This window comes from Yamadazyma tenuis, chromosome 1 (genome assembly GCF_029203305.1).
Source record: "Yamadazyma tenuis chromosome 1, complete sequence".
In the NCBI taxonomy this organism is placed as follows: domain Eukaryota; kingdom Fungi; phylum Ascomycota; class Pichiomycetes; order Serinales; family Debaryomycetaceae; genus Yamadazyma; species Yamadazyma tenuis.
Window position 1 is genome coordinate 382900 of NC_089461.1, and position 26120 is coordinate 409019.

The 26120-nt window shown below is 44.9% G+C and overlaps 15 protein-coding genes across 15 annotated transcripts; 5 read left to right on the forward strand and 10 right to left on the reverse strand. All coding sequences in view use genetic code 12, as the record gives it.

The window, feature by feature from the left end:
- Positions 1 to 2659: 2659 nt before the first annotated feature.
- STV1 (H(+)-transporting V0 sector ATPase subunit a) lies at positions 2660 to 5407 on the reverse strand (the record flags this gene model as incomplete). Its single annotated transcript, XM_006687624.2, has 1 exon — positions 2660 to 5407. The coding sequence occupies one exon, from the start codon at positions 5405 to 5407 to the stop codon at positions 2660 to 2662; it is 2748 nt and encodes a 915-aa protein (XP_006687687.2).
- A 237-nt stretch (positions 5408 to 5644) lies between these two features.
- HRD3 (ERAD-associated protein) lies at positions 5645 to 8068 on the forward strand (the record flags this gene model as incomplete). Its single annotated transcript, XM_006687625.1, has 1 exon — positions 5645 to 8068. The coding sequence occupies one exon, from the start codon at positions 5645 to 5647 to the stop codon at positions 8066 to 8068; it is 2424 nt and encodes an 807-aa protein (XP_006687688.1).
- Positions 8069 to 8138: 70 nt separating this feature from the next.
- dna2 (DNA replication endonuclease-helicase Dna2) lies at positions 8139 to 12380 on the reverse strand (the record flags this gene model as incomplete). The annotated part of the gene is made up of 1 exon (XM_066157413.1): positions 8139 to 12380. One exon carries the CDS (start codon positions 12378 to 12380, stop codon positions 8139 to 8141), a length of 4242 nt encoding a protein of 1413 aa, XP_066013510.1.
- A 195-nt stretch (positions 12381 to 12575) lies between these two features.
- On the forward strand, positions 12576 to 14102 carry NOP58 (Nucleolar protein 58; the record flags this gene model as incomplete). Its single annotated transcript, XM_066157414.1, has 1 exon — positions 12576 to 14102. The coding sequence occupies one exon, from the start codon at positions 12576 to 12578 to the stop codon at positions 14100 to 14102; it is 1527 nt and encodes a 508-aa protein (XP_066013511.1).
- A 215-nt stretch (positions 14103 to 14317) lies between these two features.
- On the forward strand, positions 14318 to 15079 carry MDE1 (Methylthioribulose-1-phosphate dehydratase; the record flags this gene model as incomplete). Its single annotated transcript, XM_006687627.2, has 1 exon — positions 14318 to 15079. One exon carries the CDS (start codon positions 14318 to 14320, stop codon positions 15077 to 15079), a length of 762 nt encoding a protein of 253 aa, XP_006687690.1.
- A 7-nt stretch (positions 15080 to 15086) lies between these two features.
- On the reverse strand, positions 15087 to 15433 carry lsm8 (snRNP Sm protein; the record flags this gene model as incomplete). Its single annotated transcript, XM_006687626.2, has 2 exons — positions 15087 to 15355; positions 15406 to 15433. The coding sequence occupies 2 exons, from the start codon at positions 15431 to 15433 to the stop codon at positions 15087 to 15089; spliced, it is 297 nt and encodes a 98-aa protein (XP_006687689.1).
- Positions 15434 to 15494: 61 nt separating this feature from the next.
- On the reverse strand, positions 15495 to 16627 carry PSN45_000198 (P-loop-containing nucleoside triphosphate hydrolase; the record flags this gene model as incomplete). Its single annotated transcript, XM_006687628.2, has 2 exons — positions 15495 to 15536; positions 15755 to 16627. The coding sequence occupies 2 exons, from the start codon at positions 16625 to 16627 to the stop codon at positions 15495 to 15497; spliced, it is 915 nt and encodes a 304-aa protein (XP_006687691.2).
- Positions 16628 to 16711: 84 nt separating this feature from the next.
- Positions 16712 to 17479, reverse strand: CIR1 (Putative electron transfer flavoprotein subunit; the record flags this gene model as incomplete). The annotated part of the gene is made up of 1 exon (XM_006687629.2): positions 16712 to 17479. One exon carries the CDS (start codon positions 17477 to 17479, stop codon positions 16712 to 16714), a length of 768 nt encoding a protein of 255 aa, XP_006687692.1.
- Positions 17480 to 17616: 137 nt separating this feature from the next.
- On the reverse strand, positions 17617 to 20040 carry PSN45_000200 (uncharacterized protein; the record flags this gene model as incomplete). Its single annotated transcript, XM_006687630.2, has 1 exon — positions 17617 to 20040. One exon carries the CDS (start codon positions 20038 to 20040, stop codon positions 17617 to 17619), a length of 2424 nt encoding a protein of 807 aa, XP_006687693.1.
- Positions 20041 to 20215: 175 nt separating this feature from the next.
- Positions 20216 to 20836, reverse strand: PSN45_000201 (uncharacterized protein; the record flags this gene model as incomplete). Its single annotated transcript, XM_006687631.1, has 1 exon — positions 20216 to 20836. The coding sequence occupies one exon, from the start codon at positions 20834 to 20836 to the stop codon at positions 20216 to 20218; it is 621 nt and encodes a 206-aa protein (XP_006687694.1).
- Positions 20837 to 21294: 458 nt separating this feature from the next.
- PSN45_000202 (uncharacterized protein) lies at positions 21295 to 22272 on the forward strand (the record flags this gene model as incomplete). Its single annotated transcript, XM_006687632.2, has 1 exon — positions 21295 to 22272. One exon carries the CDS (start codon positions 21295 to 21297, stop codon positions 22270 to 22272), a length of 978 nt encoding a protein of 325 aa, XP_006687695.1.
- Positions 22273 to 22281: 9 nt separating this feature from the next.
- Positions 22282 to 23127, reverse strand: PSN45_000203 (uncharacterized protein; the record flags this gene model as incomplete). The annotated part of the gene is made up of 2 exons (XM_006687633.1): positions 22282 to 23073; positions 23122 to 23127. The coding sequence occupies 2 exons, from the start codon at positions 23125 to 23127 to the stop codon at positions 22282 to 22284; spliced, it is 798 nt and encodes a 265-aa protein (XP_006687696.1).
- Positions 23128 to 23203: 76 nt separating this feature from the next.
- On the forward strand, positions 23204 to 23959 carry COQ9 (Ubiquinone biosynthesis protein coq9, mitochondrial; the record flags this gene model as incomplete). The annotated part of the gene is made up of 1 exon (XM_006687634.2): positions 23204 to 23959. One exon carries the CDS (start codon positions 23204 to 23206, stop codon positions 23957 to 23959), a length of 756 nt encoding a protein of 251 aa, XP_006687697.2.
- A 47-nt stretch (positions 23960 to 24006) lies between these two features.
- Positions 24007 to 25244, reverse strand: PSN45_000205 (uncharacterized protein; the record flags this gene model as incomplete). The annotated part of the gene is made up of 2 exons (XM_006688658.2): positions 24007 to 24380; positions 24578 to 25244. The coding sequence occupies 2 exons, from the start codon at positions 25242 to 25244 to the stop codon at positions 24007 to 24009; spliced, it is 1041 nt and encodes a 346-aa protein (XP_006688721.2).
- A 274-nt stretch (positions 25245 to 25518) lies between these two features.
- PSN45_000206 (Msf1-domain-containing protein) lies at positions 25519 to 26046 on the reverse strand (the record flags this gene model as incomplete). The annotated part of the gene is made up of 1 exon (XM_006687636.2): positions 25519 to 26046. The coding sequence occupies one exon, from the start codon at positions 26044 to 26046 to the stop codon at positions 25519 to 25521; it is 528 nt and encodes a 175-aa protein (XP_006687699.1).
- Between the last annotated feature and the right edge of the window lie 74 nt (positions 26047 to 26120).

Sequence of the window (26120 nt, forward strand, 5' to 3'; positions counted from 1 at the left end):
GGGAGGCCCGGCGACTTTACCTTTTGGTGGTGGAACTTCACTTGCATAAAACCGCACCACATTTATTTTTCTCATTATTCAACGCATGCAGTGTAAATTTCACAGACCCTGGGATAGGCGCAAGCTAACAGTCGTCAGAGTTGACAGACATCAACACTAGATCCCAACACTAAAACCTGAGGGCCAATTCCGACGCCAACCACCATCCACACAGCAAGTCCCGTTCTAAAAACTTTATCGGTGGCAGCATCATCATCATCAGATCCCTCCTATTTACATTTCATTTAAGCCGGCCTGCACCGCGTTGCACAGCGATAAAAAGAAATGGCCAGCGACAGCTTTTTCTGCACTGTGCGTAAGTCACTAAAGCTACTAAATGGGGAACTGAAAGAACAAAGTTGCAGCCACTTTCTTTGCACAATTCAATTTTAATTCGCTAGCGGCATTATTTACACTGTTATAAATACAACTGACATTTTCCATGTTATGACCAGCAATAATTGGACGCAAACTAGTACCAACAAATTGTCTTGACTAGCTGGCCACCAAATCCAGATATATGGCACATAAAACCGCGGTACTGTCCCTAACTCTCACGTCCATACCACCCCCAAACACCCAAACACCCAAACAATCAAACAGTCAAACTATCGACAATTCCAATCTCATGACCTCCAGTGAAACCAGCACCAGCTCCATCGACGACCATAATATCGATCACTATCACCAGGTAGTCCATACACTCCTTCATGGTACCACCTTCCCAATGGAACCTCATTTGGGGTTTCGAACTCTCACTGACTTGAGCCTAACCCATAATCTCTGTCTTCGCAACACCCAGAAAAGAGACATTAAAGTATCCGACCTTTCAATCTTCCCCCTCAAGCAGCGTAGCCCTACTCCGGCAGTGGCACTAGTTATCCGCAGTGCATCTCCCGACACCAACACATTGTTCTACGGCTGCATCCGTGCTAAAAAAGTCGAAACCTGCCTTCATGCAGCATTGGGGATTTACTTATTCTCCCGGCTTCATATCCCGAATTCCCTGGGAGTTTACGAAATTAGTCCTGACACCCAAACCCGTCATGATACTAATACCTTCAATGACAGCCGTTTGTTGGTGGGACCTACCTCCAAATCTATGAGCTATCGGCAACAACATCTGTCTGCCATGAAAGCTCTTGAAATGGCCCATATAGACGACATGCATCTAAACGTGTCTAAGCTCGCTAGTGTCCACTCCCCCCATCTCACACCGACACAGAGGCCGTGCTCGTCTCAGATCGACAACCATCCAGAGCCGACTCTCTACCAGTACGCGGGATTCGAGAATATTGAGAGCTACAAGATAGACAGAGATATGCTTGAACCACCCGAGGAATTACTTCGGCAAATTTTCCCGTTCATCAACGACGAGCATTTTGACATGTTTGATATCTTCACCATTCGCCTTAAGAACGTATTGGGGATGTTACGGCGGAGTTTGGTACAGGATATGGTGGTGCTTAAGCGGGAATATCCCACCAATGCCATTTGCGAGCACCCGGTGTTCAATTCGGATTTGTTCAACCGGTTTGCATCCGATTTGGAAGCGGCTATGAGTGGTGGTAGTAGTAGTGTACATCTGTCACCGGCAGATGGGTCTGATTTGGACCTGATTCTCAGGCTCCAGCAGAAAAATCTGGTTGAAATCGCCAGGCTTAGGCTGCAGGTCGACACCTTTATTACTCGGCAGGCCGATCTTTATAAAGACCTCCATGCTCTCATCGATCAACAGACACGGATGTCACCTCATGCATATAATGACACCCCTTCCAGTAGTACTACATCACCTGCTAGTGCCATGAGTGCCATTGCTAAACCTGAGCACCAGTTTTTCTCGTTTATCAACAACGCAAATGTCTACAATAATGACTATCAACAACCACCACCGTTGGCAGCACCCACCATGATGGGCCTGCCACATGATTTCCGGGTCCCACCACCTCATCATGGTCTTACTTTACCTATGCAAATGCATACCCCCGTGAGTGCTCATATACATCCCCAGTTTATGAACCCCCTGGGACATGCCATGGTCCACCACCAGAGACCACCACCACCACCTACCATGACCCATACAGGACCGGTGCCAGTTCCAGTGCCAGTCCATGTGGTGCTGGATGATCGCATGTCCCCGCGCTCCCACACCATCAGCAGACGACTCTCCCGCCAGGCAGCCAATATTTATGAGATGTGGGATGACTTCAAAAGCTTGGAAAAAGAGCTTGAGGACAATGACGTGTCTGTCACCGAATGGTTGAAGCTCCATGGCAGCTCGGAACGCCAATTTCGTCATACTCGCCAGAAGATTATTCGGTTTATTGAAGAAGAGGCCAAGCTCACCCATACCCTGGTGGAAACCGTCAAGGATAAACTCCACCGCAAGATGAGGAATCGAGTAAAGCCCTGGACGCTAGATGAAATTCAGCGGATGCTTACGTCGGGAAAACGGATCAATTTGGACGACTGATGATTATACTACACTGGATGTAATATATATAGTAGAAATAGACACCTAAAGAACCAAGACTTTTGGGGCGAATCACCCAGACATTTTATAGTGGAAATATGGAATGAAACTAACCCTTAAATTTCATCTGAATTTGTGGCATTGGCATTACATAAGGCTATCCAATGCAAACGGCTCGTATGCATATCCCTCTCCTTCGAAAAATTTGGACATCGCTTCCACCCAGTGTAACCTCAACGAGTGTAACATGGCTGAGGTTCCTTCCATAAGCACCAAGATACATACCGTCAACACAAACCAGAACCCAAAGAGAAACACCGTCATCACCACCCCTATTCCTCCCGTCATCAGAAAGGCCTTGCTGATGGTCATGGACCACAACACCGACGATAACTGTGCATGTGCCAACGACAACGCCCAGAGTCTCAAGTATGACGCCGTGTGACTCACACAGTTTAAACAAAACTCAATCGTGTGGATCACCTGGTGGATCACGACGTCTCCCAAATCAAAATGCTCGCCGTCGTCTCCGTGAGCCGCAGCATTGTTGTATAACGGCTCAATGTCGTTAGGGAACCGGTAATTGTCGCCAAAGACATCCACGTCCTCGGGGTCATGGTTGAGGTCGTCATCATCGGCATCGAGCTCAAAAGAAAGGGCTGCTGCTTCTTCTTGGAGTTGTATGGTGTGCAATTCTTGCGAATGCAAGTCTTTGTATCCCAATTCCACGGCATTTTTATTCTGGTTTCTCAAAGTAAGAGGCTTGTATAATAACAACCAAGGCACGCACACTAATGCAATCAACACCAACACCACCTGTACAAATGCCTGGCCCGGATAGAGTTGATCTTCGATTTTGCCAGGTGCCAAAAACATATTGATCAACATGTTCAACAACCCTGGAGGAGGCTTGTCGATTTTGATCCAGTCAACACTCCATTTATATATAATGGCCAAACTGAGGTATCCAAAGATACTCTGCATAAAGAGGACTCCTGGTATGAAGTTCCCGATAATGTCGACCTTGGACTTGAAAAACCGGTAGTTAACCAAGCTGAAGAATAGCGAATAGTTCATGTGGATAAATCCCATGAGTACCGAAAGCTTCATTTTATAAGAATTGGTGAATAAAAGATTGTTGTCGGTCCCGTGCCAACTCCAATCCAAGCCAAATGGGTAGACATAACCCGATACTCTCGAAGCTGAAAGAGTGATAGCTCCATCTTTACTGTAATCGTAGTTTTTGGGAAATTCGAATTTCCAACCGGGCTTGAAAAGGGTCATAGACTTGGAGAAGATGTCATTATAAAGAAACCCGGTATACACCGAGAACAATCCCATGAGTAACAACACGTATCTGCCACTGAAGGCCATATCAAATACCTCGTCTTTGTTTCTCATGTCTCCAAACCTCTTCTCGTTCTTCACAAGGTACAACGCTATCAACGCGAGAATGATCCCATGGCCAATATCTCCAAACATAATGGCAAACATGAACGGGAACGTGATGACGGTAGCTAAACTGGGATTTACTTCCTGATAGGTGGCTACCCCATACGCATCGACAATCAGCTGGAACGCCAGGGTGAACTTGTTGGTCTTATGATACGTGGGAGGAGTTCTATTAGTGGCCAACTCGTTCACCACCGCCACCAACTGGTTGTACTGGTCGTCATCGCTATCTAAACTCTGTACATCGTTGACGGTGTCATCAATGGCAAAGAGTGTATTGGCCACCGTTGGCGCCACCGTTTCGCCATTCTCGAGAGAAATCTCTTCCTGCGACCCAAGAATTGCACCCGAACTCTGCATCTTGGATCGGATCAAGCTTCGCAAGGTGGTGCGGACCTTTTGAAACTCAGCTCGAGGAATCCACCCTTCACCCACCAAGCACCTTCGGGTTCCATCCATGTCAAACTTGTTCAAGGTGTTGTAAATATTCCTCTCTCGTCTGATACAGTACACCCAGTCGGTGAAGGATTCCTGTAGAATCATCAACTCGGCAATAAGATGGTTCTTGGTACTGGCCACCACCGTGTCCAAGTCCTGGACTTTTTCATTGAGCTCGTCAAGCGTCGCCAACCGAGCTTCGGTGGTGCCATACACATTATCGTACAAGGTTCCGTCCAACGATTGGACGATCCGCTTGACCTTCTGCTTGAGCATGTCTCCATGGAGGTAAATTAAAAACACATTGACCTCCTCATCAGCATCAATAGGAGCATCGTAAAAGTACAAGTTACCACGCAAGGCTCTCCAAAGAATCTGCCGCAAAAGAGGCACCTTTTCCCGGCTTATAGCACCGGCAATGGCGTTGAATGAGTCGTTAATTTCGGCCGTCTCCAACCCCAACTCAAGCAGAGGCTCACGGTGGTTCAACAATGCCACGTTATCACTGTCGCCATCCAAAGAGCCTCGCAACTGTCCGTCGTTGTCATTCACTATCAACGCCGTGTTCTGGAACTCGTTGACAACGGTTAATACGTGCCGATTTTGCAATAACCGCAGTCTTTGGCTGCTTAAATGGTTATATGCGTCGTCTAGGTGTTTGATCCGCTCGTAGAAGTCGGCGACCTTGGTGGCCAAGTCGTCCATCTCCGAGAGCGACAGGAACGGCGCCGTGTCGGCCTGGAGGTTTTGATATATGTATCCTTTAATGGTGTGATGTTTGGTCATGGTGGTCTCGAGAAACGTCAATTGGGACTCGATGACATCGATACCTCGAAGCTCGTTGAGGAAAGTACGTTGGAACGGCGTGAGCTTGGAGTTCAAGTCCCGAAAATGGACATTTCCAAGTCGCCCCAAAGCATAAACCACATCTCGGGCCAACTCGTTGGTGACGTAGAATTGGACAAGGGACATCGGCGCCGAACGGAAAATCGCCTCTTCATTCATGGGGTCACTTGTGCTACTCAATCGAATCGGCAGCATTGTTCCCTGGGATTTTCTGAATGTTTAAGTGGTGGATTCAGTCGAATCAATCGATTACTTTTCAGGTGTTTAGTACTTGCCCCTAAACATTTGGATCGCGACTTTGCCAGTTTTTCAGTTGCACCGCACCGCACTGGTTTACACGTAACCGAATTAGCATATATGGGTCCCACGATTCTAGCGTGGCTACTATCCCTAGTAATGGCGGCAGGGGTGGTGCTAGGCGGTAGCAACAACGCCCTGGCGCTTTTCGAAGCCGCTGCCCTTCAAATAGCCCTTATTCAACTGTCTGAATTGTCGCCACCAACCAATAGCGAGTACTTTGACACTAAGGTGCAACACATCCCTAACTACGACCCGGCCATCCAAGACTATGAGGACGCGCCAGTGGCACATCCCAAGGCTCGTGCTAGCATGCAGAGGGTGGTGATTCCTCTCCTTGAGCAGGCGGCTGCTTTGAACCACTCGGAAGCCCTTGTGACTCTAGGAGATATTTATACTTTTGGCAATTACTCGGCACCCACCAACTACTCACAAGCATTGGTCTACTATGAGCGAGCAATGGCCATTCAGACCCATGGCCATGCCGCCTTCATGCTTGGTTTTATGTATTCCACCGGCTTATTTGGAGAAATCAACTCGAATCCTGCAAAGGCCCAGCTCTACTACCAATTGGGTATGGAGGCCGGTGACCCCAACGCCTTGATGGCCATGGCGTACCGCCTAAGCACCGGCATGGGGTGTCCCATCAATTGTGAGTTGTCGTTGGTGTATTATTCCCAGTTGGCCAGAATGGGCCATCAGTTTCTTATGAACAACCAGGATCAAATAGAGCCCAACGAAGTGTCTTTTAACGTCAAGATCCCTGACTTTATAGGAGGAATCTATGGGCGTGACGTGAGTGAAACCGGTGACTCGGTGGTGGACTCGAAGAAAAAAATCTTGTACGATTTCGAACAGGAGTATAACATCGACAACCTTGATCGGAAAATTGTCGCCAAGTTCTTCCATGCCTTGGACGAGTACGACGGCCACTATAGTTCTCCCAAGAACTTCACCAGAGCAAAGGAGTTACTAGAAGAATGCACCACCTATGGTGAGACTCTTGTTGGCTATAGAACACCGCTGTCCCTCGACATCAATGATAGGTACAGACTTAGCGGGTGCCATGCTTTACTTGGGCACATGTACTTCAAGGGCCAAGGTATTCAGAAAGACGTGGAACGGGCCTACCACCATCTCCGAGCTCTGACCCGGCTCTACAACACTTCTGATGCCTTGACTGATATTGGGTCTTTGTACGAAGAAGGATTGGTTGAAGAACGAATACCAAACCCACAACAAGCCAAAGAATATTACTCCCAGGCCATGGCCATCGAGGAGACTCATAAGAATCACGGCTCTCGTCACAGTGGTAGATCGTTTTATAAGATGGCCAGAGCCCTTATAAAAGATTCTCCTGCTGGAGATATAATGACTAGCCCTTTCAAAGATTACATCGTGAAGACCATGCAGAAAGCTGCATCTAAGGGTGATACAGCCGCTTTGGTAGAATATGCTGAATTCATTCAATCGGGTTATACCAATGGCATCACCAAACCATATTCATGCTATGGAACCCTGATTTTTATGCGTGTGTTTATGGAACGATTGCATGGGGTTTATTTCCCTCACCTAAGTTACGCATTGGAGCAGTTAAGTGAGTACAACTACAAAAACGCCTTGCTCGGGTTCCTGATAGCTGCCGAACAAGGTTTAGACAGAGCTCAGGTGTCAGCTGGTTGGCTATTATATCAGTTGGACAATTTCCCCGTGAAAAAAACCAAGAAGTTCACTCCCGCACGAGTTTCCAGTGCCATGAAGTACTTCCAAAGAGCTAGTGATCAAGGTGATATCGATTCGACTTTATTCCTTGGAGACCTCTACTTCTACGGAGTCGAATCAGCTGGCATTTTTCCCGATCACGGGAGAGCCTTCAATTTGTACCACGTAGCTGCCGATGCAAGGTCTCCCCATGGATGTTTCAACTTGGCTTACATGTACGAATATGGATATGGTGATGCTAATGGCACCGTGGAGTATCACATGGCCAAAAGATATTACGATCTTAGTTTGAAGTACAGAGACGACATTTATTCTGGTAATGCCAATCAAATCCCTACATACTTGGCTCTCTTGAAACTTCGAGTCAAGTACTATATCTGGGGAAAGAAGAGTAGTTTTGACCTGGAGCAGACTTCTTGGTTAAGCGCATTTAAGAAGTTGGCTGCAAAAGAGAAACAAGAGACTGCAGCCCGGAAAGAATCAGAAATTGCTGATCAACGTGCCAGGCAACAACACGAAGGAACGAATGGCAACCCCGAAGATGAGGAGTTTGGGATTATAGACTACTTCTTATTGGTAGTATCGGCGTTGATCTTTGCATCTGTTATAGTGAAGACTATTGTACAACAGTACAGACTTTTCCGTAATAGAAGACAGGCTAATGCTCCTGGTGATGCAAACAATCAACAAAACGCGAATGACGAACAACCACAGCCAGCCCAACGTGAAGGGTGGAATTTAAATGGTGCTGGTGTTGAATTCCGCAGAGGGAACTTTGAGTTTCAGTTTATGGCACTCTAACAATAAAAGTAGTTTGTATATATTGGAAATGAATACTTAATGATTTATAAATATGCTCTATGTAATTGTTCTAGTTTCGTATGTCGTTAAAGATGTCCCTTATGACGGGACTATTTTGGATAACTTTCGATTGTGAAGTTACCTGGTGTTTATTTGGTGTATTTTTCCGTTTCTGACTGGTTTGTGAGACGGTAGGATCGTATTGAGTATAATGAGAACAGGCATTTGGAGGTAGTTTAAACATCCATTTTTCTTTATGCACCAAGTCAAGGAAACTCTTCATTATTCCACCACCCAGACCCAATGTGCTCTTGGAGCCCAAAATAATAAGCTTAGATTTGGATCTAGTGATTGCTACATTGATTCTTCTCCATTCCTGTAACAAATCACCAATTTTTCTTTCCTTGTTCGATCTCACAAGGGAGATGATAACACAGTCCTTATCTCTACCTTGAAACTGGTCTGCCGTCATCACTTCTATGTTTTCTTTGTCAAACATGTATTTGTTGAGAAGTCTCAATTGAGCTCGGTACAATGACATTACTCCAATACTGGATTCTCCTACTCCACATAATGTCAATGCTTGCACAATTTGCCAGATCAACAATGCTTCTGTGTGGTTTTCCATCTTCTCTCCCATACATCTTTCCCAGCCAGGAACAAGATCATGGTCCAAGAAAATGACTCTATTTTGCTCGTTGAGCACCCATTTCATCCAAAAGTCTTTGTCACCAGTCACCAACAGCTTATAACCAAGGGGATCTGGGATATGTAACACTTGATTGGCTACGCTCTCAGACCCACACTTCAACATGTTGTTGTAGATCAAGACATTGGATAGTTTCATGATGTCTTCGCACATTCTATACTGGTAGGTTAATTCAGTAACACTTTCCGGGAATTTATCGTTGAGAAATTGGAATAAGGACGTTGATAACCCTTTCTTCACGGCCATCTCGGGATGTTGGACTAGTGGTGGTAATTGGTTGTGGTCACCCACCAATATAAATTTATCGCAGAACCGCAATGGGCCTAAACTCACTGGTAACGACACCTGAGAGGCTTCGTCAATAATACAGTAGTCGAAATTGGTTCTCACGTCAAAGGCCACATCATTTATACCCAAACAAGTGACTCCCACTACGGGCGGATCCAGAAAAGTCGTTATGTACTCCTCGTAGGTGTTTATATCTTGGGGACAGTATTGGCGAAGGTCTCTATGAACCCGTGCAGGGTGCCCGATTCTTAAGATTCCCACATCTTCATAGTCCTTTACCTTCAAAAGAATGTTATCCACGGCCGAATGAGTGTATGAAGTCAAAAGGATCGTTTTCTTTTGTTTCACAAGATGGTTGATAATTCCTGCAATCAAGGTTGTCTTTCCTGTTCCTGGCATTCCAAGAATCAAACAATAATCATCAGCAGAAAGGACCTTGTTGAATGCTCTCATTTGGTCGGAGTTATAGTGGGTGTCTTCCTGGAACTCGGAGGAGCAGTTGCTGAAATGTGGGGGTTGAAGATTAACTATCTGTTGTCTTCTCTTTATATCTCCATCCACCAACAATAAGTTGAGCACATTGTATCTGGCAAGACTCATTCCATGGAACATTTCATCTTTATCGATTCTGTAGCATCTCTGTTTGCCTTGGGTCTGGGTGTTAAAGTCTCCAGAATGGAGCACACTTTCGTAGGACTGAAAGTTGGTCTTGTTGAAGTTTTTCATTTTGACGGTAGAATTGAGAATTCTTCGATCAGCAGAAAGTACAATCATATTCGGAAGAATAGATGTCACAACTGCTCCAGCTATAGTGAAATGGCCTTCTTCATCACTCACAATTACTCTGTCATATTTGGCTATTTGAGAGAACTGTAGCGAAGTTTTGGCTAAGGCAGAATCTTTGGACCTTACCAAAGTATAGTTGAACTTGAACGACGACTCCGAGTTCTCGGAAGACTCAACTATCATCATATTTGCCAAGGCCTTGCCACTACTCTCTTCTCGTTCTCTGGCAGTCATTACCCACAAGTCTTTTTTCAACATCTTCAAAAGCAGTTCTTCTTTGGTGATGAGCATGTCCCAGTATTCGTAAAAATCCTTGTAAATTCGGTTCCCATCAAGATGACTGGTGATTTCAAGATACTTCTCAGGACTCAATCCACTGGACTCGCTAGAACCGTTCTCATACAAATGGTGGATTGTCATACACTCTGTCTGAACCTCACACCGATCGCAAATAGACCGTTTAATCACTGGAGGGAAGCTCCTTATACCTTCTCTCATGTACTCCGAGATTCTGTTTCGAAGATTGACTAAAGACCTCAAGTCAGAAGGTCTTATTTCTCCCAATTTCGAGAGCTTTTCCTTGGTGTACACCAATAAGAACGCATTAACATCCATATCATATCTGTCTTTGAAAAGCAACGCATACAAAGATGACTGGGCATGGTGTGCCACGTATTCTCGACCAGTTTTGATTTCCATGGGGATCAAAAACGTCCCTTTAGTGGTTTCAGAGTCAACTTGTGCTTCTAAAGTCACATCGACTTTACCCTTGATACCAAACATCGGAGACCAGATGTTCTCTTCTATATCCAACGCCTTGTTCACAGAAAACAGAATCCTTTCTCGGTTCACCGTATCCAAGGGTCCCTTATTATGATAGTACTTTTTAAACCAATCCTCCAAAAACGGTAAAGCCAAATCTATTTCTGTCTCTACATCCTTCCTAGAACTGTTCAGAGAAAAGATGGATAAAAGGTTCGCTTCAACCAAATGAAATGCCATCTCTTTCATGTACTTTTGACTCCAATTCTGTGCCACAAAGCATGATTGGAATATCTCGTGTAAGAGGTTACCAACCAATAATGGGACACTTGCGGCACCAGGAAGTTTGAGCCGGTCGGTTAGAATTGGCTTTCTTGGACAATTAAGCTGCAGAGACACGGTGGTAGCAGAAACAAGCACATCTGGGTGCCAAATCATGATGTTCACATTGTCATCGACTAAAGTTGGAGTTTGCGGGTGGGTCAAAACAAGGTGAACCAAGTCTCCCTGTTGCAAGTTGAGAGTGGTATATTCACCACGGACTATGAGTTTGGACATGGTATTCAGAGCATCTTTGACACTAAGAATCAACTGCTGGCCTGCCTTGTTACTGGTTTTGAAAGACCCTTGGAGGATATGTACAATTTGCAACCGTCTCAAATCAGACCTAGTATATGATAAACTGGGGTCTTGATCCGAAACAGTATCATCAAGCTGTGACAACTGCTTGATCTTTGCAGTGTACTCGGTATTCTGGAGGTCCACCATGCTGAAGTCAAGGTCGTCAGGAAAATCAACGTCATCGTCATTGTTAATGTCATCAAACCCTAGTGATGTCTTACTTCTAGTGACTTTTTCAGCAGATTCCACCAAGAAAGGAGACTTGGTACGACTGGTATCTTGCACAGCACCGGTGGATTTGGTCTTTGCGGCAAAAGATGCTAGGATTTCTTCGTCATCAGAAAAGAGATCTGAGTCTTCGAGTAGTTGGGACTTGATATTGGGTGTACTTTGCAACGCCCTCGAAGATGAAACTTGTATCGGGGTCCCCTTTTGTACCGCCTCTCTCTTGGGACTCTTATCCCTCTTTGGCAGGTCAAACTTACTGATCCAGCTCTTCAATTTAGAACTACTTTCGAGCGATAAGCTTGGAGTCTTAGAGACATCAGGAAATCCTGTCATCGAGCGGGCCCGCTGGAGACTGGGCTTCAGCTCAAGCACCTCAGATGATAGGTCAGAAACGCTCTTTAAGATCCCAGCTGGCTTTTCGCTTGTTGCCATGTTCACAAACCCAGATCCATATTTCAAAAGCATCAGTTCTGCCTGGTCCGGTACCGCCCCAATGCTGTCATTGCGGTCCAAAATATTTTTAAGTGGCGACGACGAAGGCATTGGCACCTTCACGTTCCCCAGCCGCCCTTTATCGGTGGTAGGACTTAGTCTCCACTTGATTCCTTCAAAGCTCTCATCTGAACTTTGGTTTTGTACAACGAAATTCTCGTAGAGCTCCGGCTCTTTGGCCAGATCCGATGACTGTGTACCAATCACGTTAGGATTGACGGGCTTTAGCACGCTGGTAGATGTGCTTGGTGGTATTGACGTATCATGCCTGTTTGTACTGGAACCCGTGAGGCGATTTTCAGGGCGAAAAAAGTAGGCTGTCTTTTTGATCTTTCGCTTGGACGATGGCGCAGCCAGCAGTCCAGCAAGAGGCCCACGCTTGTGACCACCAGAGGAATTTAATCCTTCTAGTACGTCTTGGGCCATTTGAGAATCTTAAGTTTCTTGATTTGCACGCGTTCTCAAACTAATCGATTTAGCTAGGATGGTTTTGTGTCACTAGCAGAAAATTTTTCTGAGTGCAGAAAACCAAACCCTCACCTCATCGAGAAAAATAAAATCTCTAAAAGTTTTCAAGCTACACATCGCAGGTGATACATATCAAAGGCTTTTAACTAGAAGATGTCGTATATCTTGACCGAAACTGCCGCTGGGTATGCGCTTTTGAAGGCCGCCGACAAAAAGATCCACAAATCATCCTCCTTAATCGCCGACTTGAACTCAGCTGAAAAGGTTGCCCAGCAGTTTAAAGTCCACAGATTCGAAAAGTTTCAATCTGCCGCCAACGCCTTGGAAGAAGCCAATTCTATCATCGAAGGTAAAGTGTCCGACTCCTTGAAGAATTTGTTGGAGCAAGCCAAGTCTGATAAGAAAGTGAACTTAATTGTTTCAGAAACAAAATTGGCCAACTCCATCAACAAATTAGGACTCAACTTTTCTGTCATATCCGATGCCGCTTCTTTAGATTTACACAGAGCCATCAAGGAATTCTTACCTGACTTGTTACCCGGTTTGGATGAGTCTACTTTAAAGCAAATGTCATTAGGTTTGGCCCATTCCATTGGAAGACACAAGTTGAAGTTTTCTGCCGATAAAGTCGATACCATGATAGTACAAGCTATTGCCCTTTTAGACGACTTGGACAAAGAACTTAACACCTACGCCATGAGATGTAAGGAATGGTATGGTTGGCACTTTCCCGAATTGGCCAAGCTCATCACCGACTCAGTTGCTTATGCCAGAATTATCTTGACTATGGGTATTAGATCCAACTGCGCCGATACCGACTTGTCTGAGATCTTGCCAGAAGAAATAGAAGAACAAGTGAAGACTGCTGCAGAGGTTTCCATGGGAACTGAGATCACTGACCTTGACTTACTCAACATCCAGGCTTTGGCTGAACAAATTGTCGAATTTTCCGCCTACAGAGAACAACTTTCCAACTATTTGTCTTCAAGAATGAAGGCCATTGCCCCCAACTTGACTGTTTTGGTGGGTGAGTTGGTGGGTGCCAGATTAATTGCCCATGCCGGTTCAATGACTGCTTTGGCCAAGGCCCCAGCTTCAACTTTGCAAATTTTGGGTGCGGAAAAAGCCTTATTTAGAGCTTTAAAGACTAAGCATGATACACCTAAGTACGGATTATTGTACCATGCTTCGTTGGTGGGACAGGCTTCCGGTAAGAACAAAGGTAAGATTGCCAGAGTGTTGGCTGCCAAGGCTTCAGTGGCATTGAGATACGATTCTTTGTCTGAAGATAGAGACGACTCGGGCGATTTTGGTTTGGAAGTGAGAAGCAAGGTCGAAGCCAGATTGAGTGCTTTGGAAGGTCGTGATTTAAGAACCACGTCCAGAATCGTCACAGAACAACCTAAGGTGGAGATTTCTGAAGCCCGTGCTTATAATGCCGATGCCGATGCTCCTGTTGTTGCAAAGGATGAAGACTCTGATGACGAAGACGAGGTGGTGGAAAAGAAGGAAAAGAAGGAAAAGAAGTCTAAAAAGGAAAAGAAGGACAAGAAGGACAAGAAGAGAAAGAGAGATGATGACGAAGAAGAAGAAACCAAGGAAAAGAAGAGTAAAAAGGAAAAGAAGGATAAAAAGGAAAAGAAGGACAAGAAAGATAAGAAGAAGAAGTCCAAGGATTAGTTAACAGTCCTCACCAGAAGAACGATTTTGCATTTGCTTCGACCAGCCTTAGTCATCTATTGTATATTTAAAGTAGTTTATAGCCAAGTCTCTTGGTCTAATATATCTCGGATAGTTTGTGAACCTTCCCTTCCACTTTGTATTGCAGCCACATTTCTGGTGATTGCGAAAATGAAAAATTTATCCCACGCAGTTCAATCCATCTAAACTCAAGCATGTCTGATCCACAAACGATTGCAAAAAACGACCCATTTCTCGACCTCGATAACCCACAACACCCAGCCAATGTCATCTGCGAGTTGTGTCGCCTCTTTTACGACAATAATTGGGTCACCGGTACCGGTGGGGGAGTCTCCATAAGAGATCTCGATGGAGATAATAAGAACCTTGTTTATATTGCACCTTCGGGAATTCAGAAAGAGAGATTGGAACCTTGGGAAATGTTTGTGGCTGAGTTGCCCGACGAAACGGTTTTGCGGACTCCTAACGAAGGAGGATATAATAAAAACTATAAATACAAGGCTTCAGCCTGTCAGCCATTATTCATGAGCTGCTATAAATTGAGAGACGCCGGTGCTTGTATCCACACCCACTCCCAGAATGCTGTGATGTGTACGTTGTTGTGGGAGGATAAGGTCGAGTTCAAGATCAATCATATCGAGCAAATCAAAGCTTTGCCCAGACTTCAGGTTAATGCAGCCACGGGAAAAGTGGAAAAAGTTGGTAGCTTGGAAAACTTTGACACTTTGGTGATCCCCATCATCGAAAACGTACCTCACGAAGAAGACTTAGTCGACGACTTGGAAGCTGCCATCAATAATTATCCGGGAGCCACTGCTGTGTTGGTGAGAAGACATGGTATTTATGTGTGGGGAGAAAACATCTGGAAAGCCAAGGTGTACAACGAAGCCCTCGACTATCTCTTGGAGTTGGCCATCAAAATGAAGCAGAATGGGATTCCTACCATCAAAAACTAGTGTAGCTTTATAACGGATTTTTCGTATCTTTTAGTTTATCGCCTGTAAGGTTCTCCCAGTCCACCGGAATCGACTCGTCTACCTCGCCTATGCATACAACAGTACCGCCCCGCAACATATATAGACCCATATCGAGTTGTTGATACTTATCGTCTGTTCCCTTCACTCTGGCTATTCGCTCGATGCAGTTGGAGATGACTATGTTGGTGGCGTTATCGATTCCTTCTAGTTTGCCCTCAAACAACCGGGCGTCAGTAGTAATGACCCGCACCTTTTCTAAATATCGTTAGTACATGGGATGTGATGGAGGCAAATGCTTTACTTACTGTATAGAAACTCTTTCCAGCTGGACATCAAAGAATGTTTATGAGATGGTTTTACGCGAATGCGAAATCTGCTGCAAAACCTCTGTAATCTATCTCATGAACGCAATCCCACCAGATACTTTGGTGATCGGCTCTAAGATGCCCAATGGCATTAGTAGTACTTGTATTGATAGCTACAAGACAAAGACCGTCAATTCCGACGGAGAGTGGTATGGTTATGAACAGTGGGATTAGAAAACTGGCACTTCCAATAGCATCGTACAAGAGAAATTGAAGGAATTGCGGACACATTCTGCCACCATCGACTTCCCTGCCTTGGATCTGAAACAGTGATGTCACAAACTCAAACGAGTACTCTCCTTTCCAAGTTGATCTTAATATTGAAGGAGTCAGTGTCCTCCACTAAAGAACCACTGCGACAAAGGTCTTCATAGTACACCTCGTACATGGCCATATACCGGCTGATAAACAGAGCCACCTGTGCGTCCGTCATTCCTGACCCCCTTTTGGCGATAAGATCATGTTCCTGTTGTAACCTCCATTTGTACACATTATTAATATCTTCTGTTTCAAAGTTAATGAAGTAGTCGAAGCGGTACCAAACACTGCCGTACTTCTTGAGGAAGTCGTTGACCTGTAGCATGTGCTGAAGAGTATTCGTTTTCGAGGCACTGTCTGCTGGCAAAGCATTATATCGTTTTGACATTTCCTCATCGGGTATGGCAAGGTATCCGTTGAACCAACCTTCAAATAGAAGCACATCCACCGCTTGTTGTTTCGTGTAAACCGTCCATGTTTCTCGTGGAGCCCGATCACCCTCGCCATTGAAAGCAGACTTATCGTACCTGGGTATGGCAACCTCGTCCCTTATGCGGATTTTGTGAAGAACATCCCCAAGAAGTTCCAAGTCGTGAGTCCCCGGGAGCCCTCTTCCTTGCACAAGCCTGTTGTTATCCATTTGTTCAATGGACTTCTGTGTCAACAACTGTTGTTGCGCATGAGTGAGATAAACGTCATCCATTGACATCTGTGCTACCTTGACGTGGGGAAACTGAGCATAAAGAAAGGCAACTGCTTGATCCACTGCAAAGGACTTACCGCTTCCTTGAGGGCCGCTGACTCCAATGATGATGGGAGATTTTGTTGGAGACAACTGCCAATTGCTGACAATGTCACTGACATAACGATAGAAAGGTTCTGGTCCTGGTGGATATGGGACCATTTTTCACTACTTTAAATTTTCTACTGAAAGTGCGTTTTTCATTGCCTATACCACGCAATCAGGAGCTATACACAGTTCAAATCATTAAATGGCCTTTCTTTCCTTCAACTTGCTGACCAATTCGTCCACAGACCCAACCATGATTCCCTTGGGTCTTTCAGCAGGGGCCTCGACTTTGACGGTTTCTAATCTTTTGACTAGTTCAATACCCAAATCTTGGGGCTTGAGCTTCTCCAATGGCTTTTTCTTAGCCTTCATGATGTTTGGTAAAGATGCGTACCGGGGTTCATTCAATCTCAAGTCAGTGGTGATGATCATTGGTAACTTGGCCTTCAAAGTGTTGGCACCACCATCAACTTCTCTGGTGACAGAAACAAAGTCTCCATCAACCTCAACTTTGGAAGCATTAGTAGCCTGAGGCCAGTTCAATAAGCCAGCCAATATTTGTCCAGTTTGGTTGGAATCATCGTCGATGGCCTGCTTCCCCAAAATTACCAAATTGGCATTTTGTCTCTCGACCATCTGCTTCAACATCTTGGCCACAGTTAATGGTTCTACCTCTTCGTCACCAACATCCACCAAAGTGGTGGAGTCAGCTCCTTTGGCCAACGCCGTTCTCAACACATCCTGCGCTTTCGAAGGCCCGATTGACACCGCATGAATTAGTTCTACCAAGTCCTTATTCTTCTCTTTGAGTCTAATTGATTCTTCCAATGCGATATCACAAAATGGGTTCATACTGAACTTGACACCCTTGGTTTCGACACCGGTTTGGGTCTTGTTTATTATGGGTTTGATAGCAAAGTCAATCACCCTTTTCACTGGTACTAATACCCTTAATTTGGTGCTCATGTCTTGTGGTCACAATGATGGTGGTTGAAAAATTCACGCTTCAACAAGTCAGCCCGATACCGGATGAAAATCGCGGGTGCACAAAATTGGTCAAATTCGCCGTCCACGACCCGATTGCAAATATACTGTTCCTATTACTATACATGAGTGTTCGAAGCTATACTGGTTCTGGCTTTCATCTTTTTGATCCGTTCTTTGAGTTGATTGGTGATATCGGCGGCACTAGTCCAGTCTTTTTCTCTATCTTCAAGGGCAAAACTGCCGCTGAAACTGTCGTACCTCTTTGGGGGGCTAGTCCTGTCTTGTTCGACATTTTCCTTTTGTCCTTCTCCGTCAATAGAAAGCCGGTTGACGCGGGAGCTGAGGTCTCCCGACGTACTTCTTTGGCCAGATTCCTCGTATAGTCTGGATTTGTATGGTGAAATGTTGTACAAACCTGGGTATGCTTCTGACAGTTGAATGGTGGGTTTCTGTTGCAATTTCATCATATCAATCGAGTTCTCCAAGTCTTTCACTTTGAGTTTTAATCCTTCAATGTCGTTGTTCAAGCGAGCTATTTCCATGTCTTTTTGTTTTAAGCTGGTGTTTGCAACATGGTTGTTTCGCTCCGCCAGTTCTAGAAGAGTTTTGAACTCATTTACACTTTCTTTGAGAGAAATGTTTTCCATTCGGAGACCTTCCGTAGTGGCCTTATGACGGTCTCCAGATTGGATCCATTGTTTTTGCTCTTCACGCAAGGCCCTTAATTCATTCATATCCTCGGAGTCAACCTCCATACTATCGTGTCTTGAGATAGAAGGAGAAAGCCTGGGAATGGACGCAGACACGTTGGACGTCAAAGATCTTCCTGTCAACCCTCTGCCATAAGAAGATGCTTTTGGAACTTGATCCACTCGTTTGGCAGGTGATGTTGCAAGTCTCTTGGATGGTACAGTGGATGTTGGTGGAGCGAAATTTGATCTTCTGATACCACTGGGGACAGAGTTGGGTGCTGTTGCCGACCTGGGCTTTGCAGCTTTGTTAGATCCGTTGAAGTTAACCTCCACAGTCTCATATACGTTGAAGATTTTGGTTTTTCTATTTTCGTCAACCTTTTCCAAGAACTGCTTCAACTCCCGTTCGCCGGTAATTTTCATGAGAGTACCAATCATGTTAGTTCCAGCTTGACGAATAGGTTCTTGGGACTCACTCAAGAGCTTTACACCAATTGTCATTATATCTTCCACCTCTCTGGATGTTGGACAGGAATCTACTTGGGACAAGCATTTCTGCAAATAATTGGTGGCAGAGATCTTCACTTGTGGAGTTTTGTGGGTCATGGCTGTGAGTGTACCTTCCAACATGTCACCCAAGGAAGTCGAGTGGAATACAGCTACAAGGGCGTTTGTTAAGGCATCGGCCACTGAAGGCTTCTTCTCTTTGGTTCTTTCAAGCATAGGCACAAGAACAATAGGGTAATACCTGTGGAAGTTTTTCCTTAAACCGTTTGCAACTATTTCAACACAATTGGCTGCCAATTGCACCACTTGGATGTTGGCATCTCTCATACATTTGGAGAATATCCTCATTATCTCCGTATAGTCATCTTTGGGAGTCAACTTCACCACCTTCGATAACACACCATGGACATCTTCCAACACTGCTTTTCTCTCCTTCCAAATAGGATCGTTGATACGGGCTTGGAAATCCTCTGGTAGTTTGCTTAACACTACCATTGGCTGGACTAAATCAAACGGATCCACCTGAGTAGCCACTTGGGTCGCAGCAACGCTTTCTCCAAAGGTGTCATCTTCCACACTCATTTCTTCTGCCACTCGTCCCTGCTCCACCTGGGCTCTCGTAAGAGTCTTCTGTTGCGGTATGTCGTTAGCAACCAGTTCGAACGCGGTAGTTAATTCCTTCTGCTGAACGGGCTTCAAGTCATCAAACAAAATCTTTCGTAAATTGTCTTTCATCCACTTGTATAATTCCACTGTCAAGACCTTGGTTTCCTCTCTGACATTTCTATCGTTATGGGCGAAAAGCTTGGGCAAAGTCTCAATGATTGGTCCTGGTGAAATAATTGTACAACCAAAGGCATCAATGATTTGATACAACGCATTCACGCACCCAGCCACCAACTTCGGAAGCCGGTGCTTTGTGAATGGCAATATGGCCTCTACCACACCATTGGGAGAGTCCAGGATCTCAACACACTTCAACAAGCAGGTAGTTGATTTGGCTTTAGTGCCTGCTCTAGAAGAAGATAACCCTTTTTCACACAACGCCGGGACAATGCCGACGTTCTTCAAGCGATTGAGTGTTTTTGGAGTGGCCCCAAGATCCAAGTACTTGGAGAACATCAATATCCCCGTTTCTTGTGCCACCACGTTCAGATCAGTGACAATGGTTTTGAGAAGCTCGGGTTGGTTATTAAACATCAAAAAGCATTCGTCGTCCTCATTCCGAGAGTTATCAAACTGCTTGGTATAGTCTTCATAAGCAGACTGCCGGGCCTTCCACAGCTTGTGCACAAGCCGTTCCTCTAAGGGAATGGTTCTAATATCTGGTTCTTCAGACATTCTTGTCAAGTATGTTTGTAAACAAACAACACCGCGCACTGGCAGAAAATGTCTAGTAAAGAGGCATCGTTTCTATGCATGTATTTAGTACAAATGAAAAAGCGCTTTGGATGGCGACAGATGAGGGTCAGAACTTCCTGTTATATCCGACGGTCGGAGTCCAAGATCCCAGAGCTTACTCTATGGTCTTAGTGTATTTAGCCTTTATGTCTTCGTATGGCTTCAAATTGGTGAATCCCCACTCTTCTTCACCCGGTCTAGTCTCGTAGTACTTCTGGATGTTCACACCATGGTAAGGGTGGTACACAAAGTTAAACCATGGCAAAATGGCCATAGTAGCAAATGAATACTGGGAGTTTCTGTTGGCAATATCTTTTAATCTGTCATCCAACACTGATTCGTTTTCATGGTATGGCAATTTTTCTTGTGACAAGAGCTTCTTGATCTCGTATCTATCCTTCTTAACCTCTCTGGCGTTTTCTTCCCATCCCAAGAATCTCTTGGAAGATCTGACATACGATAAATAGAATCCACCCACAACTCCCAATAAGGTGGCGGCTCTCAAAGCTCCGCCGGGAACTTTCTGTGGAGCCTTGAACGCACCAGCACTTGGTTCGAATCTTTCCCAAAGTTGTAAAGATATTGGAAAAGCTGCTGCTGTTGCTCCCCAAACAGCATAGTCTGAGGGTCTGAAATATTTGACGACCCGGTTGAAGTGGGGGTCGACATCGATGACTTCATAGTCGGCTTGAGGGGGATCCGCTCTCACGGGTTCGTATTGCTTGTTATACGACATTGTCTGTTGTGCACTTGAAGTAAAGCTTTTTCATAGTAATTTCCATTTCTCACTTTTTGATTGGAGCGACCGGCGCGCGGTCGTGTGTGCATCATTTCGTCCTAATGGTGGGCTGCAAAAAATGTGGTTCCGAGACTGGGGAAGGACCAGATGGTGGGAAGTGATACATGGGTGGAGTCGCTGATGAATGCCACAGTGCTTATGTTTTTATTTGGGTAAAAATCCTTTAAAACACCATTTTTCACCAATCATGTTCCACCGAAGCTAAATAGAGCCACAAAAACACTAACACACTTTCCAGTAGGAATGATTACCTCCGCCACATACGCTACCTAGCACTCTCTGTCTTAATACCTTGATTTTCTTTATAGTCATACTCAAATTCTCATCGCACCCAAATGCTCTCACATTTTCGCACTTTGATAAGAAATCACTACATCATTATCCTCACTAAACTAATGCCAATTCGGCTACAAGACGACCTTGAAGGTCAAATAGCATCTCCGCGTCTCAGTGACGACTCCAAAAGCATATTCACCAAGCTTCTTAACGCCATCCGCATCTACAATGTACCTCTTATAAACTTTGTCATTATGAGTGTGCTAGGATTCTTCCTCCTCAAACTAACTACAAAATATACTGCCTTATACATGAAAAACTCGTTGATTACAATCATCGTGACGAACCTCGTGTTGTTTGGAATCTCAGAAACACTTGCCCAGTCGATATTGGGCTACCGACCTGCTGAGCCGTTGATTTCTTTCAAGGTTGACTATGCACATAATCATATGCTCTCGTTCAACTCGAATGATATACTGGCCGGAACCATTTTTGAGCCTTATACCGACGAAGATGATAATCTCAGCTCAAGTGCCATCACTGAAGATCAGGAAGTGGAGCGGTTCATAGATTATGTCCAACAGGACAACGAATCTGTCATTAGCACCGGAGACGATGGATTTTCGATGCGACCATATTATCCAGACATGAATACGAATGGGAATAGGCCGACATCGATGGAACAATTGACGTACTACCTGTTCAATCGCCTTGCTGGATTTATGGTTTGGGGGTTTGTGATGGCGTTTGCCCAGTGTTGGTGGTACAAATTTCTACAAATCTATGCTAAAGATCCAAAGTTCATCGAGGTGTTGAGAAAAGTCCTTACCGACCAGTTCTGCTATTCGCCGATCTCGTTGTTTTGTTTCTTCACATATGGAACCATGGTTTTAGAGAGTGGGACCTGGGAAGGCACCAAGGAGAAATTGAGCAAAATATACTTAAAGACACTTATGATTAACTATTCTGTCTGGTTCCCCGTGCAATTTGTGAACTTCTTGATAGTACCTCGAAACTTCCAGGTACCGTTCAGTTCTTCGATCTCGGTGCTTTGGAACTGCTTTTTATCCATGAGAAACTCGGCTAATTCCACCTAGTTTTGTTATTTATATGTACATGCCTGAAGTAGAGTAGCTGTTGAATTTTCTGACCGACAAACTCACCCTCTTTATGAACGCATCCCTTTCGAGCCCTATAAGTTCTGCCACCACATGGCTAGCATCGATAATCGAGTCGGGGTCGATTTTCTCGTATCCTGGTTGTCCTTCGGCATTGAGAATTAGTGAAACAAGTCTAACACCTTCAGTCAAAGCCAAAGTCGACGTCACAGAAGCACCAATACCAGTGATGAAATGTGGAGGCTGGACTGTGGGAATCGAATTTACCAACTCACTTTCCGAGCCTATACTGAATTTATTCAAAGTCTGGTTGTTATTCAATTGGCATGGTGCTAAGGTTATCCAATTGGTGATTTTGGAACTGAAAAACTCCACCAATTTGTCCGACAATGCGTTAATCGCAACGGCATTGGTCTGATGTGGTACTACTACAGTCAACAGGTTCTGGTGCACCAAAATAGGGATGGTAAATTCGGTGAACTTATCCTTCAAAGACTTCTCCATAATGGCAGAGTAGAGCTGCTCATCTTCATCATACTCATCTTCCACCGAATCACTCACGATCTTTGGAATCTCGGGGTACTTAATGAAAATCTCTCCACATTTGGTGCCGCCAATGGTTTCAGTAATTACCTTGACGGTTTGTGGACATATAATTAAAGTGGTGGCACTAGTTCCCGCATACTCGATGGACAAGTGAGGAATCAAATTAGGAGTCTCGTTGTCGGCTTCATCCTCTAAAAAGTGGCGAGGCGTCTGTGTATCTGTCCATGGTTTGATCTATACTGTTAGTACGGTCAATGGTGTCGATTCAAGTCATTTACATACAAGCATTGATAAAGGTTAAAGTACTTGCCACTAGAAATAGGTTTTCGCGACTGGCAAAATCAGCTCACCGAACCCACTCTCCATGTTCAGAATGTCCAATAGATTTTGGAGCAGAGGCCTCCAAAGCGTCCGCAGGTACCACGCTTATGACCACCCAGCCTCAAACTTGATTGTGGATCCCACCAAACTCGAAAACAAGCTCTTGACCAAGTCTTTGGAGTACATTCCCCAATTTGGCTTCAGCGACCAATGCATCAGTGAAGCCATAAAACAAATGCAGTACCCGGACTCCATTCGCTCCATCTTGACAGCTAGCTTCAGCGGCCACTCCACAGAACTCCAATTGATGGTCCACTGGTTGAAAACTCAGAGACAAGCGTTGGATAGTGAGGTTAACTCTCCTGACAGCCAGCTCCACTCCATCACCGATGAGTATGAAAGAGCTTCGTTTTTGATCAACAAAAGGTTATCGTACAACATCCCCATTATCGACAAGTTACTGGGCGGCATCTCGCAGTTGTTGGTACCTTACAATATGAGCTTTTCATTGGAAGAATTGTACAATTTGGGAGATGATATAGCGTTCCACGCGGGAGACGCATCGATAGACTTTGCCTGGTACGCCAAAAGGCTTAGTCTTTCAATGGTGTATGTATCATCCGAGCTCTACATGGTGCAGGACAAGAGTGCCGACTTTGTCAACACCAAGAAATTTGTGGAGGATAAGGTGAAGAATATCGACCATTTGGGAGAAGCCTACGAGAACATAGAGCAATGGGCATTTTTCAACGCCATTTCCGCCTTCAACTTGGTCAAGTCCCAGGTGAGTCGGGGATAGATAGACTGTATATATTCGGATTAATGTACATGGTGAAATAGTAATAATTAAGCAGAGGCCATTTTGGTTCTTATGGCAACCAACAGGTTTCTGGCGGTTTCCATGACCGTTTCTTGTTCCTTGATCTTGGATTCGGCTCTTTCGATTTCGCCTTTGATGAATTCGATTCTCTTGTTGACGTTCATCTTTGCTTCCAGGAAATCTTGTGGCATTAACACTGGGCCTGTCAATTTATATATTTTGGAGTCTTCATTCAAATGGTCAAATTCCTGGAGAACAATTTTGTTTTCCTGGAACTGGGTTTCAAGCTGCTGTCTGGCACCAATCAACTCGCTGAGCAGGGTCTGGGCCTGAGTAAATTCCAAAGATATCTTCTCTATTTGATCGTTATCAGCCATTATCCACTGGAAAATTTTGCGAACTTGTAAATGAGAAGTAGATGAACTATATGAAAATGAACTATATGAAAATGAACTAAATGAAAATGAACTATATGTGAATTGAGTATATGAGAATGAACGATATGAGCAGCAACAGAGATAAGCGGGATTGAACCATGGGTATCAACATAAGATCAACACAGCTAGGGCTATTGCCTGACGGGAAAAATGTCGTCACTATCATTCACTACAATCTCTGTCACGTGCACCTTGTACATGCCACCCGTTCCCTCTCCCACAAGCACGTCCACGTCGTCAGCATCCTCAACCGCGAGGCCGTCGATGTCCTCGTCCTGAGTGTCCAATTCGATATCTACCGTGGTGTTTTCAAACTGGTTGAAAGCTTCTCGAACGCTGGAATTGGAGACGTCCTCGTCATCGTCTTCTATGGCGGAGTTGTCGATAATGGCGGTCGCAAACACCGGCTTGTGGCCGTGGTAGGACGTGTGGCGGCGCTGAGTTCCCGTTGGCCCCGACATGGAGTTGGAGCGGGAATGAGAACTCGAGTTGGAGCGGGACTTGTGGAACGAGTGGCTCATGGCTCTGAGCTTGCGCTCGCTTATCAATGTCCGCTGCTGCTGGTACGGAGATGCAAAGAGGTCCTGGTTGAAAATGAACCCCTGGCATTCTTTCAAGGAAATAATGTTATAGGTAGAACTATCGCTGTAATAGTTGGGGCATTCATAAACGGAGATGTTTTCGCTGTGAATCATGGCGGGCGACAAGAAGGAGTTTCGCCTGAACCACGGCGACGATGTGTTGGAGAAGGAAGGAGTTCTTCTCTTATCCGTCTCGGATTTTGAGGGGGTTCTCTTTTTGGGAGAATGGATCTTAGGGTCAGCCATTTTTCTGGATGAAGGGATAGAAGCAGGCGTAGGGATAGTAGTCGGGAGAAGAGTGTATCACTGGCAGGGGTCAGAACTGTAGGAGTAATGCAAATAATGATCTAGGAACCAAGTGGTTTAGGGATTTAGAAATGCGCGGATAGTGAATGCACAGCTAGTAAGCGCATGTATTGCATATTTACAGGTATTCATAAGTCATAATAAATAGAGTGATATGGCATAGAGATGTTATTGATTCAAGAGTCCACCAGTAGAACAACAGGTATTGCCATCTCTACTTCTCGTACCAGTACACCTTCTGCTTCTTCAACTCGTTCATCACAAACGTCAACCCATGACGGGACTTTTCAATGTTTGAAGCAAACCGGTGCTTGCTCCAATCTTCGATTCTCTGCTTAAATCCAATGAGGTTGGACAGAAACTTGACCTTGCTTTTTAATTGGGTGGAATATTCATCGATTTCCGAGTAGTACAAGAACTCTTCCACCTTGATGAATTTCCTGTGATCAATGTTGGCAGAATATGTCATCAACCTCTTGGTCTGAGGGTTGATGATGGTTTTCTCGAGGATCCAGCTGTTCAAATTGGATCCCAAAAACGGCTTGATGAACATGGGCAAAGGACCAGTTTTGACCATCAACTTAGTAATCACCAAATTACCATTGTTATCGACATGGGTGTCCAAGGTGTCGATACTCAACACATGTTTGGCATAAGGGTTTGGATACCGGTTCAAGTACGCCAAGCTGACGGTCTTGAAGTCGTGGGGATAGATGTGTTCGTTCTTGTAGATTTGCACCATACGATTATTTTTGCGAGCAAGCTATTGGGCAAAGAAAGCAACTGGTGAGGAAATGGCACGCGGGGTGGGAGGCA